Source organism: Gobio gobio (genome assembly GCF_949357685.1).
Source record: "Gobio gobio genome assembly, chromosome: 10".
Taxonomy (NCBI): Eukaryota; Metazoa; Chordata; class Actinopteri; order Cypriniformes; family Gobionidae; genus Gobio; species Gobio gobio.
In genome coordinates this window covers 4,596,641-4,612,526 of record NC_137116.1, presented here as the reverse complement: position 1 = coordinate 4,612,526, position 15,886 = coordinate 4,596,641, and the positions used below count along the sequence as shown (strand labels likewise).

The window sequence follows — 15,886 nt, the reverse complement described above, 5'->3', positions numbered from 1 at the left end:
TGTGTGAGCATTTGTTTATTGTAGATGTGGAGGAGCTCGTATCTGTTATATATTCCACGAGACATTTGGAAGAACCCTGCAGTCCATTGACCCACTTGGAGGACTCACCGAGCTAGATATTCTCACAGCTATTCGAAATGCTACGGTATAATATTTACATGTTTATGCATGCGTGTGTGTGTATACAGATAAGCATATACAGTACTCTGCTCACTTTCTAAAAAGTAAAGTGTGTAATTTCTACGCCATAAGCATCACCAAACCGAATTGCCCAAATAATGATAATTATTTTTCAAACGGACACAATGTTATAGGTCAAAGCATCAGATTCATGTCCTCGACATGAAGAGTTTTAGAAACTGCAAATAAATTCTGGTTCAGATAGCTTTTGTGTGAGTTCCAAGCCTCCAAATGTTAAATAAATCTTAAAAATGAATAACATATTTTCTTAATAAATAATGTCATTACAATTTAATTGAAAAGTCATTGAAAAATCTATTGTGTATATACACTTATGTTTAAAAATGTTGGGTTTTTGAAAGAAGTATTTTATGCTAGGCTGCATTAATTTAATCAAGAATACATTAAAACGGTATTATTGTTACATATTATTGCAATTTAAAATAAATGTTTACTATTTAAATGTATTGTAAATTGTAATTTATTCTTGTGATCAAAGCGGAATTTTCAGCATCATTACTTCAGTGATCACATGATCCTTCAGAAATAATTCTAATATGCTGATTTGCTGCTTAAAGCGTGGTTCATAGAGCTCTCAGTAGTTCCAAACAACTCCGTGCTGTCAATCTGTTTGAATAGGACAGATTGAGACAGCAGTTTCATTATATTTGCAGCAATTTCTGGTATTGTTTTATTTGGGTCATGTGAGTGCATGATTTTACAGCGTATTGTAGCCAACCACCGGCATTTCTGTTCAAAATCATGACCAATCATATGTTTTATACAGTCTCAAAACGCTGAATGAATTTTACGTTTTACTTTATCTACAAATCTTCTCATCATTCATAACAAACAAAGCACAGACACGATTTAAATTGAAGTTTAGTCAGATGTTTTTGTTTTTCATTAGACTTTGTGATGTTCCCTACAATAAGCCTATATATTTAACACTTCAGTACAAATAAAGTAACAAAAATAGATATTTTAATGTTATAATAGTGATTTGATCATCTATAAAAAATGTATTCAAAAGAAGAGAAAAACATGGCTAATGAGCCAATAAGTGTTCCTCTTCTGCCATCTACTGGTTATAGTGGTGATTTATTTTATCATTTTAACGTTAACGTCCTAGTTAACGTCCTAATGTTATTTTATGATACTCACATAAGCATACACAACAGGTGGATATAAATGAATGATGCTAGCATATACAGAATTTAAGTTTTAAATAGTGTTTTAAAAAAACAGAGCAACCAGTTTAAATAAACTCTTTAAATCCAGGTGCTAGATACGTTATTCCTTGAATGGGCTGACTTCATAGGAACTCATTCGACAGAAAGATCTCAGAGAGACTAAAAACTCTTAAAATATGACTGATAGCATCTGGATATAGTAGCTGTTGCAGTGCTGCTCTGTTATCTAACTGCAGTGAGAGTCTAAGGATCTACAATCTATATCTAACAATATAACAATAAACATTAACTTTAATGCGCTTCATAAAATACCACTTCTATCAATATTCCTGAGAGGTCAACTAATGCAATAAAATCTCAAAATATGCAGTAATTTCATCAATTTGCCAGCGAGTGTGCTTGAGATACACTGAAATGAATGGGATTCAATGCTGGAACTATTGGTTGTTTGGAACTATTGGTCGCTCCATGACACGTTTTACTTCCGCATTCCTCAGTTCCTATGGAAGTCTATGGGAGTGTCGTAACTCTGTTTTTCAACGGCTCTGATTAGAATGATTTCTGAAGGATCATGTGACACTGAAGACTGGAGTAATGATGCTGGAAATTCAGCTTTGCGTTACAGGAATTACATCTTAAAATATGTTATTTTAAACTAAAATAATGTATGAATTGAATGTATTTGGTTGTTGTGATGGATGTAGGGTCCTCGGCCAGCGCTGTTTGTTCCTGAGGTCAGTTTTGAGCTGCTGGTGAAGAAACAGATCAAGAGACTGGAGGAGCCCAGCATGCGCTGTGTGGAGCTCGTACACGAGGAACTTCAGAGAATCATCCAGCACTGCTCTGCCTACAGCACACAGGTGCTTCACTGCATTTTAATATTTGATGCAGAACATGCAGAAAAAAACAGGAAATGGAATATTAGGTTGTGTAGCCAGTCTAAAATCCATCCATCCGTCATTGTACAATGATTAATCCTTTCAAAATTGTTTTCAAGCCATCTAGGGAAACTTCCTGTATGTTTTTCATATGACCGAAAAACTGAATATCGCAACGTAGTTTTTTTCCAATATTGCTCAGGGGTGCGTTCCCAACTGTGATCGCAAATTCCATCGTTACCAACATAGTTCAACGATTTGCCATTTCCTGAAAACATAGTTCCAACGAACATGTCGAGCTGTTGTTAGAATCATAGTTTCTTGTTAAAATGACATGTGAACTTAAAGGTGAACTATGTAGGATTTTTGCAGTAAAATATCCAGAAACCACTAGGCCAGTGTTATATATTTTGTTCAGTTGAGTACTTAGAATATCCCAAATGTTTCCAACTATTTGTAAATCGTGAGAAATTGCTATTTTAACCAAGGAACCGGGACGTGTGAGCTATGCGTGTGAGGGAGTCGCCTGTCGATTGCGTCATATCTGCGTCACCCTCGGTTTCCGGTTTTATTCAGTGAAACACTTTACTCTCACTGCAGTGTGAACAAATGTCATAGCAGCCGCCGAGCGAACGTCATAACTTCCTTTTCGACACACTCAGATATATCTAATACGATAAACAGAATTGCGTTACCTCATACTCATGACTGGAAAAGAGGAAGTGGCGCCGGCAACCGTGTCATAATAAAAGTCCTGCCGGCGACTATGCCATAATAACAGTCCCGCTCTTCAATCGCTCCTGCGGCCTTGCTCAGCTCCACAACACTCGGTCCTGCTCTGCTTCAGACTACAGTAATGTTAATAATCGCATCCATGAACATGATTTCTGCCCGAGTCCTATCCTGACTGTTTTCCACTGGCTGTGAGGTGAAGACCACATGTCCCAAGATTCTGCGCTCAAACGAGGCGTCATCAAACTACGCCTTTGTTTTGAACAGGCGACCTCTAGTGGACGGAAAAGTTACATAGTGTAGCTTTAAATAGATCATGTTATCGGGCACAATAAGCAACCTAACATTCAGTACATTCTACCTTTCATCCCATTTAAATACATTTTAATCTATATTATAACGATCAGCACATATTTGAGGAATACGCATGCGCATAGATGCGTAAGGGAACTCCGGAGTATGATGTAAGAGGGAACCTGGATAAATCAAACATCAAATAAAGCAAAATGACAGGAACAAAAACAGCGTAGTAGTCCTCAGTTCATTACAGCAGCATGTCAGAAAAATGACGTTACGTTGAGAAAGCTGCTGACTGAATAAACCACATCATGCATAAGGGATTTATACACTGCATGTCAATACTGCAAGTTAACATGATAAAAAAAGTAAATGAAGTATAATATTAAATACATTAACTGCAATCTCTAATTAATTAATTAGCAGAAGTTATTACTCCACCACCTGCACGTGTCATCATTAAAGGGTTAGTTCACCCAAAAATGTAAATTCTGTCATTAATTACTTACCCTCATGTCGTTCGACACCCGTAAGCCCTCCGTTCGTCTTCGGAACACAAATGAAGATATTTTGAAGATATAGATAGTTTTTGTGCGCAAAAAACCCTAAATAACGACTTATATAGTGATGACGATTTCAAAACACGGCCTCATGAAGCTTCGAAGCTTCACTGATTTATAATGCTTCGAAGCTTCATGAGGCCGTGTTTTGAAATCGTCATCACTATATAAGTCGTTATTTAGGAGTTTTTTGCGGACAAAAACTATTCTCGCCGATTCATAAAGTAATTGTAGAACCACTGTAGTGAGATGGACTTTGTAACGACGTCTTTAGTACCTTTTGAGGGTCTTGAGAGTGAACCGTGCATTGTGCCAATGGAGGCCTTTCAGAGCCATCAGATTTCAACTAAAATATCTTCATTTGTGTTCCGAAGACGAACGGAGGTCTTACGGGTGTCGAACAACATGAGGGTAAGTAATTAATGACAGAATTTTCATTTTTGGGTGAACTAACCCTTTAACGAACAAACGAAACAAGCATACAGCCATCTTTAGAATTTTGTCTTTGATCTTCCTTTTTCGCGGTAGCTCTGTATATTTCTATGGCATCGCTGTGGAAGAGTAATTACCTGGTGAAGTGGATTTACAAGCGGTTCATTCATAAATCTGTAAGATCTTACCTTTCATGCTGTGGAAATACAAACTGGGAGACAGAATACAACGACCGCAGCTCTGAAAGGGGCGGAGCTACATAAGGTCTATAGGCTATTATTGAACTAAAGTGGTTCAAATGACGGATGTGTGACCGTTTTCGGGAAACAGACGTGATTAGCTAGTTAGTTTCTACAATGATGCATAGTTCTATGGTGGTTAAAGTGCCCCTATTATGCTATTTTAAAGGCTCCTAATTTAGTTTTGGAGGTCTCCTACAACAGGTTTACATGCATCAAAGGTCAAAAAACTGTTTAATTTTCTCATAACATACATTGCACATCACCACATTTTTCAATGATTCTCAAATGACTCGTCGGATGAATCAGTCTCTCTAAATCCCTCCTTTCGGTGAGCCTGCTGTGCTCTGATTGGCCAGACGGCCCAATCTGTTGTGATTGGTCAACCACTTACAGTCCGTGTTTCGGACGCTAAAAGCTCATTACCATAAATTTCAGCTCCGGAGGCGTCCTAAGCTCAGTGATTGTAAACACTGTAAAGACAGTAACTTTAGCCGCGTTTCCATTACCCTTCAAATTGCGCAAATTTAAATTGCGAATTGAAAATACGCCCAAACCCGTAAATTTCGCAAAAACTCCCATATATCGCAAAAAAAATGTTACGCTCATGAGGTGGCTTTTTAAGGCAATTCGAAAAGGACATTTCCGCAAAACTGCAATGGAAACAGGTTTTTTTTTTTGCATCTACAGGTCACCTGGTACGGTGACGCATTGCTGCCACATAGGGCCTACACCCCCCCCCCCCCCCCCCACACACTCAAGTATGTCATAAAAACGAGATCTTATGTCGTTAAAACGACATATATTTTATCCTAATAAGGACAGTGGTGTAACTTTAACCTAGTAATGACGGACCCCAGTGCAGCCACAAATATCATAACTATCTAAAGGCCTACTGAAATTAAGACATATATTCAAGAAATGTATTAAAAACAGAAAGACGCTATAGTTTCAGCCTTACTCAAAGGCCGAGGAAACAGGCCAGTTACGCAGATCAATCCATTCCCAACGATCTTGGTTTGCTTCTTATTTATTAAATATACAGGCAAATAGTTGATTAAACATTGATCAAAATTAAATACAATTTATAAAAAATTTAATAAATTTTAAAGAAAGACATTCTAGAAAACAAAATTCAATGAAGTGCTCAAAATCATGTCTGACCCCACTCCATGTCCCCAGACATATGCACATCTGATTATATAGCCTTACTCATGCTGCTCACTTTTCATGAGAATTTTCTTTTCATGAGACATAAAATACATAAATCTCTCGCCTCAGGGGGATATGAGGGGGAGGGGGGGGGCACGATCACTCGAATATACTACCAGGTTTTTACTTATACAAAGCTTAATGCTAATCGCTGAAGTAACCTTTTAAGTAGTGAGTTACATTGTTGTATGGAAAATGCACCCCAGCCTAGTTAGATGATAATGTGGTTGTGCTGTGATGATTTTTGAGTGATGCATTCTGTGTTCTGAGTGACCTATGGAGGAAGCGTTGCGACGAGAATGTTGAAATGTCTGCATAGTACGTCAAACTCTTATTTCAAACAAGCAAGACATTTCTGTTTCCCCTGACAAGCCCTTATAGTTCAGAATTTCTACAAAATGAAATGTGAAGAGGAGAGTGAAAGCTTTTTACAGGCACCACAGATTGACACACAGGCTCAGAACAGCCAGCATTAGGATTCTCTCCTCATTCTGCTCTTATCTTCTCTGTCCTGCTGCCTTCACTGTGTACATTTGTTTTACATTAAACATTCTTTTCGCTTTCCTCTATTATATACATCCATTTTATGTCATAGCGTGTGCTGGAGGGAACAGATTTGATTCTCATAATATTTGGGAGAATATTATGCTTTACTCTTTCACACAGAGAATGTAAAAATGTTTTAATAATTGGCAGCTAACCTACTGTATGTATGTGTGTTTGTTTATGTCTGAAGGAGCTTTTGCGGTTTCCCAAACTACATGATTCAATAGTGGAGGTGGTTACCAGCTTACTCAGGAAACGTCTGCCCATTACCAATGAGATGGTAGGAACATATGCCTGCGGCTGCACCCACACTAACTTATACTTGCCTCCAGGACTTGTGTTACAGTAACCGAATCACGATTAAGGCATGTACTTGGACATGATGATTTTTTTGATAAAACCGCAGAAACATCAAAAAATTATTAAAGAGCAAAATATATACATTTTAAAATAAAATAAAATTAAAAAAAATTGCTTCAATAATAATGTACCAAATGTATTTCATGCAGTGTTTATGTTACCACTAACAGTTTTATTATGTATTTATTGATAGTCAACTTCTTTTCAGAATATTAGTCAACAGATCCTTGGTAAACCTCACAAGTGTCAAGATGAGCAAGTCTGTTAGACTGCATTTACAATGCAATACCTAATGCACAGATCCATAATTAGATACTTATCTGATTTATTTTTTGTCCCCCACATTACAAATAGTATTAACCGACTGTGTTTACATCACATTCAATCAGTAAAACATATTTCTCTTTTTCTTTTTTTTTTACTAGGGATGTACAATATATCGGTACTGTACCATACTGATATACTCCGATCAGGCATAACATTATAACATGTCTCTTCATCACGGCACCTGTTAGTGGGTGGGATATACAGTGAGGAAAATAAGTATTTGAACACCCTGCTATTTTGCAAGTTCTCCCACTTATAAATCATGGAGGGGTCTGAAATTGTCATCGTAGGTGCATGTCCACTGTGAGAGACATAATCTAAAAAAAAAATCCAGAAATCACAATGTATGATGTATTTTTTTTAAACTATTTATTTGTATGATCAGCTAGAATTCTGACCCTCAAAGACCTGTTAGTCTGCCTTTAAAATGTCCACCTCCACTCCATTTATTATCCTAAATTAGATGCACCTGTTTGAGGTCGTTAGCTGCATAAATACACCTGTCCACCCCATACAATCAGTAAGAATCCAACTACTAACATGGCCAAGACCAAAGAGCTGTCCAAAAGACACTAGAGACAAAATTGTACTCCTCCACAAGGCTGGAAAGGGCTACGGGGAAATTGCCAAGCAGCTTGGTGAAAAAAGGTCCACTGTTGGAGCAATCATTAGAAAATGGAAGAAGCTAAACATGACTGTCAATCTCCCTCGTACTGGGGCTCCATGCAAGATCTCACCTCGTGGGGTCTCAATGATCCTAAGAAAGGTGAGAAATCAGCCCAGAACTACACGGGAGGAGCTGGTCAATGACCTGAAAAGAGCTGGGACCACCGTTTCCAAGGTTACTGTTGGTAATACACTAAGACACATGGTTTGAAATCATGCATGGCACGGAAGGTTCCCCTGCTTAAACCAGCACATGTCCAGGCCCGTCTTAAGTTTGCCAATGACCATTTGGATGATCCAGAGGAGTCATGGGAGAAAGTCATGTGGTCAGATGAGACCAAAATATAACTTTTTGGTCATAATTCCACTAAACGTGTTTGGAGGAAGAAGAATGATGAGTACCATCCCAAGAACACCATCCCTACTATGAAGCATGGGGGTGGTAGCATCATGCTTTAGGGGTGTTTTTCTGCACATGGGACAGGGCGACTGCACTGTATTAAGGAGAGGATGACCAGGGCCATGTATTGCGAGATTTTGGGGAACAACCTCCTTCCCTCAGTTAGAGCATTGAAGATGGGTCGAGGCTGGGTCTTCCAACATGACAATGACCCGAAGCACACAGCCAGGATAACCAAGGAGTGGCTCTGTAAGAAGCATATCAAGGTTCTGGCGTGGCCTAGCCAGTCTCCAGACCTAAACCCAATAGAGAATCTTTGGAGGGAGCTCAAACTCTGTGTTTCTCAGCGACAGGCCAGAAACCTGACTGATCTAGAGAAGATCTGTGTGGAGGAGTGGGCCAAAATCCCTCCTGCAGTGTGTGCAAACCTGGTGAAAAACTACAGGAAACGTTTGACCTCTGTAATTGCAAACAAAGGCTACTGTACCAAATATTAACATTGATTTTCTCAGGTGTTCAAATACTTATTTGCAGCTGTATCATACAAATAAATAGTTAAAAAAATCATACATTGTGATTTCTGGATTTTTTTTTATAGATTATGTCTCTCACAGTAGACATGCACCTACGATGACAATTTCAGACCCCTCCATGATTTCTAAGTGGGAGAACTTGCAAAATAGCAGGGTGTTCAAATACTTATTTTCCTCACTGTATTAGGCAGCAAGTTAACATTTTGTCAGAGTTGATGTGTTAGAAGAAGGAAAACTGCGCAAGCATAAGGATTTGAGCGAGTTTGACAAGGGCCAAATTGTGATGGCTAGACAACTGGGTCAGAGCATCTCCAAAACTGCAGCTCTTGTGGGGCGTTCCCGGTCTGCAGTGGTCAGTATCTATCAAAAGTGGTCCAAGGAAGGAACAGTAGTGAACCGGTGACAGGGTAAAAGCCAAGGCTTATTGATGCATGTGGGGAGCAAAGGCTGGCCCGTGTGTTCTGATCAAACAGACGAGCTACTGTAGCTCAAATTGCTCAAGAACTTAATGCTAGTTCTGATAGAAAGGTGTCAGAATACACAGTGCATCACAGTTTGTAGCATATGGGGCTGCATAGCTGCAGACCAGTCAGGGTGCCCATGCTGACCCCTGTCCACCGCTGAAAACGGCAACAGTGGGCACGTGAGCATCAGAACTGGACCACGGAGCAATGGAAGAAGGTGGTTATACATAAGTCTGAATCACTTTTTCTCTTATATCACGTGGATGGCCGGGTGTGCGGGCATCGCTTACCTGGGGAACACATGGCACCAGGATTCCCTATGAGAAGAAGGCAAGCCGGCGGAGGCAGTGTGATGCTTTGGTCAATGTTCTGCTGGGAAACCTTGGGTCCTGACATCCATGTGTATGTTACTTTGACACTGCCACCTACCTAAGCATTGTTGCAGACCATGTACACCCTTTCATGGAAACGGTATTCCCTAATGGTTCAGGAATGGTTTGAAGAGCACAAGTTTGAGGTGTTGACTTGGCCTCCAAATTCCCCAGATCTCAATCCAATCGAGCATCTGTGGGATGTGCTGAACAAACAAGTCCGATCCATGGAGGCCCCACCTCGCAACTTACAGGACTTAAAGGATCTGCTGCTAACATCTTGGTGCCAGATACCACAGCACACCTTCAGGGGTCTAGTCGAGTCCATGCCTCAATGGGTCAGGGCTGTTTTGGCAGCAAGAGGGGAAACCAACACAATATTAGGTCATAATGTAATGCCTGATCGGTGTGTGTGTATATATATATATATATATATACAGGGAGTGCAGAATTATTAGGCACATTGATTTTCTGATCATATTTTTTTTCCAGGCACATTTGACCAATTCCAAACCACAGTAATCCTAATAACTACTATTGATTTAGTATTTAATAATGTATAAGTGATATATAATTGTTCATGAAGGCTGGAAATGAAAATCACCTTATATTCAGGTGTGCAGAATTATTAGGCATGTTTTCTTTTACAGATAAATTGAGCCAAAAAAGAGATTTAACTCAGACTGAAAAGTCAAAAAGTATTAAATGCCCATGAGAAGGATGCAATACTAATGCAATACTAGACATTGCAGTTAAGGCGTGACCATTGGACAGTGAAATGCTCGTTGGGTCAGCAGGGTCAGACAAAAACATGTGGTGAAGAAAAGACACCTATTAACTGCAAAAGAATTAAGAATTAAGGTGAAGAATTAAGGGTGAAACCATCAGGAACCCTTTAGTCTCCAGCGCCACCATTTTCCAGAGCTGCAACCTACCTGGAGTCTCCAGAAGTGCAAGGTGTCAGGATCTCAGAGACTTCAGTTAGGTAAAGAATCCTAAAAAATGACCCCCACTAAATAAGAATCATAAGCTGAAGTGTTGTAAAATACATGAAGCCTGCTTTTTTATAGGCTTTATAGGTTTTATAGGTTGAGAGTGACTCTTGAAGGACCAGCACCACATCCTCTAGTACCACTGTTTGAAGAATTCATCTTCCAGAATCTGGCAGTACGTTTTGGGAGTTCATTTTAGTCCATCCTGAAGTCCGTTTTGCAGAGATGGACTAAAAATGAACTCCCAAAATGTACTGCCAGATTCTGGAAGATGAATTCTTCAAACAGTGGTACTAGAGGATGTGGTGCTGGTCCTTCAAGAGTCATTCTCAACCTATCTGTCCATAAAGCCTATAAAAAAACCTTCTTCATGTATTTTACAACACTTCAGCTTGTGATTCTTATCTAGTGGGGGTCATTTTTTAGGATTCTTTACCTAACTGAAGTCTCTGAGATCCTGACACCTTGCACTTCTGGAGACTCCAGGTAGGTTGCAGCTCTGGAAAATGGTGGCGCTGGAGACTAAAGGGTTCCTGATGGTTTCACCCTTAATTCTTCACCTTCATTCTTAATTCTTTTGCAGTTAACAGGTGTCTTTTCTTCACCACCTGTTTTTGTCTGACCCTGCTGACCCAACGAGCATTTCACTGTCCAATGGTCACGCCTTAACTGCAATGTCTAGTATTGCATTAGTATTGCATCCTTCTCATGGGCATTTAATACTTTTTGACTTTTCAATCTGAGTTAAATCTCTTTTTTGGCTCAATTTATCTGTAAAAGAAAACATGCCTAATAATTCTGCACACCTGAATATAAGGTGATTTTCATTTCCAGCCTTCATGAACAATTATATATCACTTATACATTATTAAATACTAAATCAATAGTAGTTATTAGGATTACTGTGGTTTGGAATTGGTCAAATGTGCCTGGAAAAAAAATATGATCAGAAAATCAACGTGCCTAATAATTCTGCACTCCCTGTATATATATATATATATATGTATATATATGTATATATGTATATATGTATATATGTATATATGTATATATATATATGTATATATGTATATGTATATATATGTGTGTGTGTGTGTGTGTGTGTGTTTGTGTGTGTGTGTGTGTGTGTGTGTGTGTGTGTGTGTGTGTGTGTGTGTGTGTGTGTGTGTGTGTGTGTGTGTGTGTGTGTGTGTGTGTGTGTGTGTGTGTGTGTGTGTGTGTGTGTGTGTGTGTGTGTGTGTGTGTGTGTGTGTGTGTGTGTGTGTGTGTGTGTGTGTGTGTGTGTGTGTGTCCATTAGTATTGAATAAATGTAAGCAATAATGTACTTGAGGCAATGCTGTATTTTTAATACATTCACGACTAAATGGTGTTGTCAGACAAACGTTAAGTAAAATTATATACTTTTACTAAATAATAATTTTTAAAAAAAGTATTGCAATTATTTAAGCCTCTTTGGGGCTTCTCCACACTGTAACGCCCACGGATGTGAAAATGACAGTGAAGGTGGACTCATTACAATGTTTCACATTGTCCACAAGATTTACACTGTTAGCACCAATGAAACCAACGTTTGGCATTGGTACTGGTGACCAAAGATTTGGCTATGACAGCCCGTCCATGAATTTTGGCTATTTCTGAAAATGTGTCATCCTGTTAACTCATGGAATGTGCTTGCTTCTTCTCAGGTTCATAATCTGGTTGCAATCGAGTTAGCCTATATAAACACCAAACATCCTGATTTCACAGACGCTGCCCAAGTGTCTGCATCAGTCAACAGCCAGCAGGTACTAAAACTCTCTCTCTCCGTCTCTCTCTCTCCAAATCCAAACAGGATCATTCTTTGTTTTATCTGTCTCTTTTACAGGCGGAGACTGGCGATGCAGGTAAGCGATGGAAGAATGAGAAGATGCCGTCGGAGGAGAAAGGCCCCGTGCCTGCGTTTGGAAGCCCCATCAAAGCCGTCAACCTGTTGGACACGGTATGTCTTTGCTGTCTCAAAAGTACAGAAGCCAACTGGACCTGCACATTTGACGAAAGCCAGAAAAGACCAACAATTTTGGGTCATTTTTCCGTAGGCCGTGCCAGTATCCCGCAAACTAAGCACTCGAGAGCAGAGGGACTGTGAGGTCATCCAACGGCTCATCATTTGCTACTTCCTGATCGTGCGCAAGAGCATCCAGGACAGGTCAGCACCTGTTTGTGTGGGAGCCAAACAACCAGGAGCTACTTTGCATCTGATACTTTTTTTTCCGTTTTCTACAGTGTGCCAAAGACGGTGATGCATTTCCTGGTGAATTTTGTGAAAGAGCATTTGCAGAGTGAGCTGGTCGGTCAGCTTTACAAACAGCCTCTGCTACATGAACTGCTCATCGAGTCTCAGGATACCGCTCAGCAGCGCACAGAGGTTGCACACATGCTGGAGGTACGTTTTGTGTGCCTGTGAAACACATATAAGCCTCATAAAGCAGATATGTTCGTTTTGACCCATAAGAGATATAAAATAATACATATTTTAGTACAATTTTTTTGTTTTTGAGCAGTTACGAGTATAAATACAAAGGAATTTAGTTAAATCTATTGATTTCAGTTAATACTGGTCATTCTGAGATTATGTCTCCTTGTATAATTGGACATTTCAAAGAATTTCTAATTTTTTTATTAATAAAAATGGTATAAATTTAATAATAACATGGTAATAACAAGGTAACATTCAAAACGTTTAAATGTTTGCACTTTCTCTCATTAATAAGTTATTAATCAGATGCAATATGGTTATAGTCTGAAGTTCCCTTGCATCTGAAAGGGGGGTTTGCGTTGGAGCCCTACGTTTTCATCAACTTACAGGTTATAAAGTTTACTGTAGCTATGTGGGTGTTGAGTTTTTTCTGTCCTTTGGCCAAATTCTCATGTTGTAAAAGATTAAATGTTACATAAGACCGTGTACTGACTATAACTCTACAACAAACGTTAGACAAAGACACTTCTCCGCTTCTCAAATACATAAAACTTTAGCCTTTATAGACATCTTGTGTCTTGAGTAAATACAACGCTGTACTTATTAAAAAAAACAGTTCTTCAGTTACCATTGCATTTCAAACAAGCAGAGAAGGTTCAAAATGTGTGCTGCACTTCATTCAGGATAGAGACGGGGAGGAGTTATGAGGTTTGACAGACTGTTTGAGGTTTACTCAGAAGCTCTTTTTAATACTTTTCATTGGTTAAATATGATCAAAACCCACAGACAGGCGTAAAGGGTGACCAATTGTAATGATTTTTGAAAAATATGGAGTATTTGTGTTACCAATACTGCTCTTTCTGACTCCTTCTCTTTTAGGCCCTCAAGAAAGCCAGTAACATTATCTCAGAGATCCGGGAGACTCATCTTTGGTAGCCAAACGTTATCTTGAACATTCTGTCCAGGAAAGTGTTTACATGTTTGTGCGTGCGGTATGTGTGAGTGTATGACATATGTCAAATATCTGAAGAAATTCAACGCCTCTGCCAGCATGAACATTCAACAAAATATGTACAGTTTTCCAAATGCTCTTTATTTCTACTGTATATGCACTGATTCCATAACTGTGTGCTTGACAGAGGTCGAAAGTGAATGTGTACTTGTACAACTATCTTTGTGAGGAGATAGTGGACCATCGGAGTGAGGACGAAGAGAGTAATTCAGGACATTTTGGCCAGTCCTCATTTTCTGAGACCCCTTTAAAGGCCTGTTTGAGGGTCAAGACTTGGTTTTAGGGATAAGGTTATAATTAGGTTTAGGGTAAGGATACAGGGTAGACACTTAGTTGTGATGGGTAAGGTTAGGATAAGGAGCTAGAGATTGCATTGTGTCAATGAATGTCCTCTCAAAGATAGATAATACAAGAATGTGTGTGTGTGTGTGTGTATGTGTGTGTGTGTGTGTACTCTGTAGCTCAGATATAGTGAACATATCAAGTAAAACATCATTTCATAAAGGTTTTTCAACATTGACAATTGCTCTTTCATTTAAAGTTATAAGAATCGAGTAATGTCTCAAATGGTTCTAAGAACATCCCAAGACCAGTCTTACACCAAATCAAGCTCTCATAAACTCACATGACTGATAACAGGAATAGTTTACCAATGAAGAAACGATTCAGATTTTTGTTTTTTCATAATTTACTCACCATGTCATTCAAAAGCCGTATGACGTTCTATTGTATCTGCTATAGAACATGGGAGGTGTTTTGAACATTTACATTCAGTGAAGACATTTAGTGCATTCAAGCTCCAAAATAGACTAAAAGCATCATAAATGCACCATAAATCATCATAAAAATAGTCCATCCGACACATGCAATAGTTTTGTGTGAGGAACAGACTGAAATTTAAGTAATTATTCACTGAATGTTGATGTGGAAAGACATGACGTTATGGAAGCTTGTTTACGCCACAGAATAAAACATTTTAAAAGATAATTGCAACTTTTTATCTCACAACTGTGAGTTTACATCTCGAAATTTACTTTTTTTCTCGGAATTTTGAGATATAAATTCGGAATTCTGAGAAAAAAGTCAGAATTTTGAGATGTAAGCTCGCAATTGCAAGAAAAAAGTCAGAATTGCAAGAAACAAGTCAGAATTGCGAGATAAAAACACTCAATTGTAAGAAAAAAGTCAGAATTGCGAGATAAAAACACTCAATTGTGAGAAAAAAAGTCAGAATTGCGAGAAAAAAAGTCAGAATAGCCAGATGTAAACTCTTAATTGCAAGAAAAAGTCAGAATTGCAATATAAACACTCAATTTCAAGGAAAAAGTCAGAATTGCAAGATGTAAACTCTTAATTGTAAGAAAAAAGTAAGAATTACGAGATATAAACTCTCAGTTGCAAGAAAAAAGTTAGAATTACAAGGTATAAATTCGGAATTCTGAAAAAATGAGATGTAAACTCGCAATTGCAAGAAAAAAGTCTGAATTGCAAGATAAAAACACTCAATTGCAAGAAAAAAGTCAGAATTGCGAGATGTAAACTCAATTGCAAGAAAAAAGTCAGAATTGCGAGATAAAAACACGATAAAAACACCCAATTGCAAGAAAAAAGTTAAAATTGGGGGATATAAACTCAATTGCAAGAAAAAAGTCAGAATTGCGAGATGTAAACTCAATTGCAAGAAAAAAGTCAGAATTGCGAGATAAAAACACGATAAAAACACTCAATTGCAAAAAAAAGTAAAATTTGCAAAATATAAACTCAATTGCAAGAAAAAAGTCAGAATTGCGAGATGTAAACTCGCAATTGAAAGAAAAAAGTCAGAATTGCGAGATGTAAACTCGCAATTGCAAGGGAAAAAAAGTCAGAATTGCGCGATATAAACTCAATTGCAAGAAAAAAGTCAGAATTGCGAGGTGTAAACTCGCAATTGCAAGGGAAAAAAAGTCAGAATTGCGCGATATTAAACTCAATTGCAAGAAAAAAGTCAGAATTGCGAGGTGTAAACTCGCAATTGCAAGAAAAAAGTCAGAATT

The 15,886-nt window shown here is 38.4% G+C and overlaps 1 protein-coding gene across 2 annotated transcripts in view; it reads left to right on the top strand.

The window, feature by feature from the left end:
- Window positions 1–15,619, top strand: part of LOC307133015 (dynamin-1-like protein) — a 44,279-nt gene extending 28,660 nt beyond the window's left edge. The window contains exons 10-17 of one of the 2 annotated variants that reach the window (XM_079827741.1): window positions 25–145; window positions 2,078–2,233; window positions 6,460–6,549; window positions 12,069–12,167; window positions 12,248–12,361; window positions 12,459–12,568; window positions 12,646–12,805; window positions 13,718–15,619. In XM_079827741.1, coding sequence (XP_079683867.1) covers window positions 25–145; window positions 2,078–2,233; window positions 6,460–6,549; window positions 12,069–12,167; window positions 12,248–12,361; window positions 12,459–12,568; window positions 12,646–12,805; window positions 13,718–13,774 — 907 coding nt within the window. In that variant the 3' untranslated portion in view covers window positions 13,775–15,619. The remainder of the gene's footprint in view (window positions 1–24; window positions 146–2,077; window positions 2,234–6,459; window positions 6,550–12,068; window positions 12,168–12,247; window positions 12,362–12,458; window positions 12,569–12,645; window positions 12,806–13,717) is intronic. The other variant, XM_079827740.1, reaches the window with a different exon arrangement.
- Window positions 15,620–15,886: the final 267 nt, after the last annotated feature.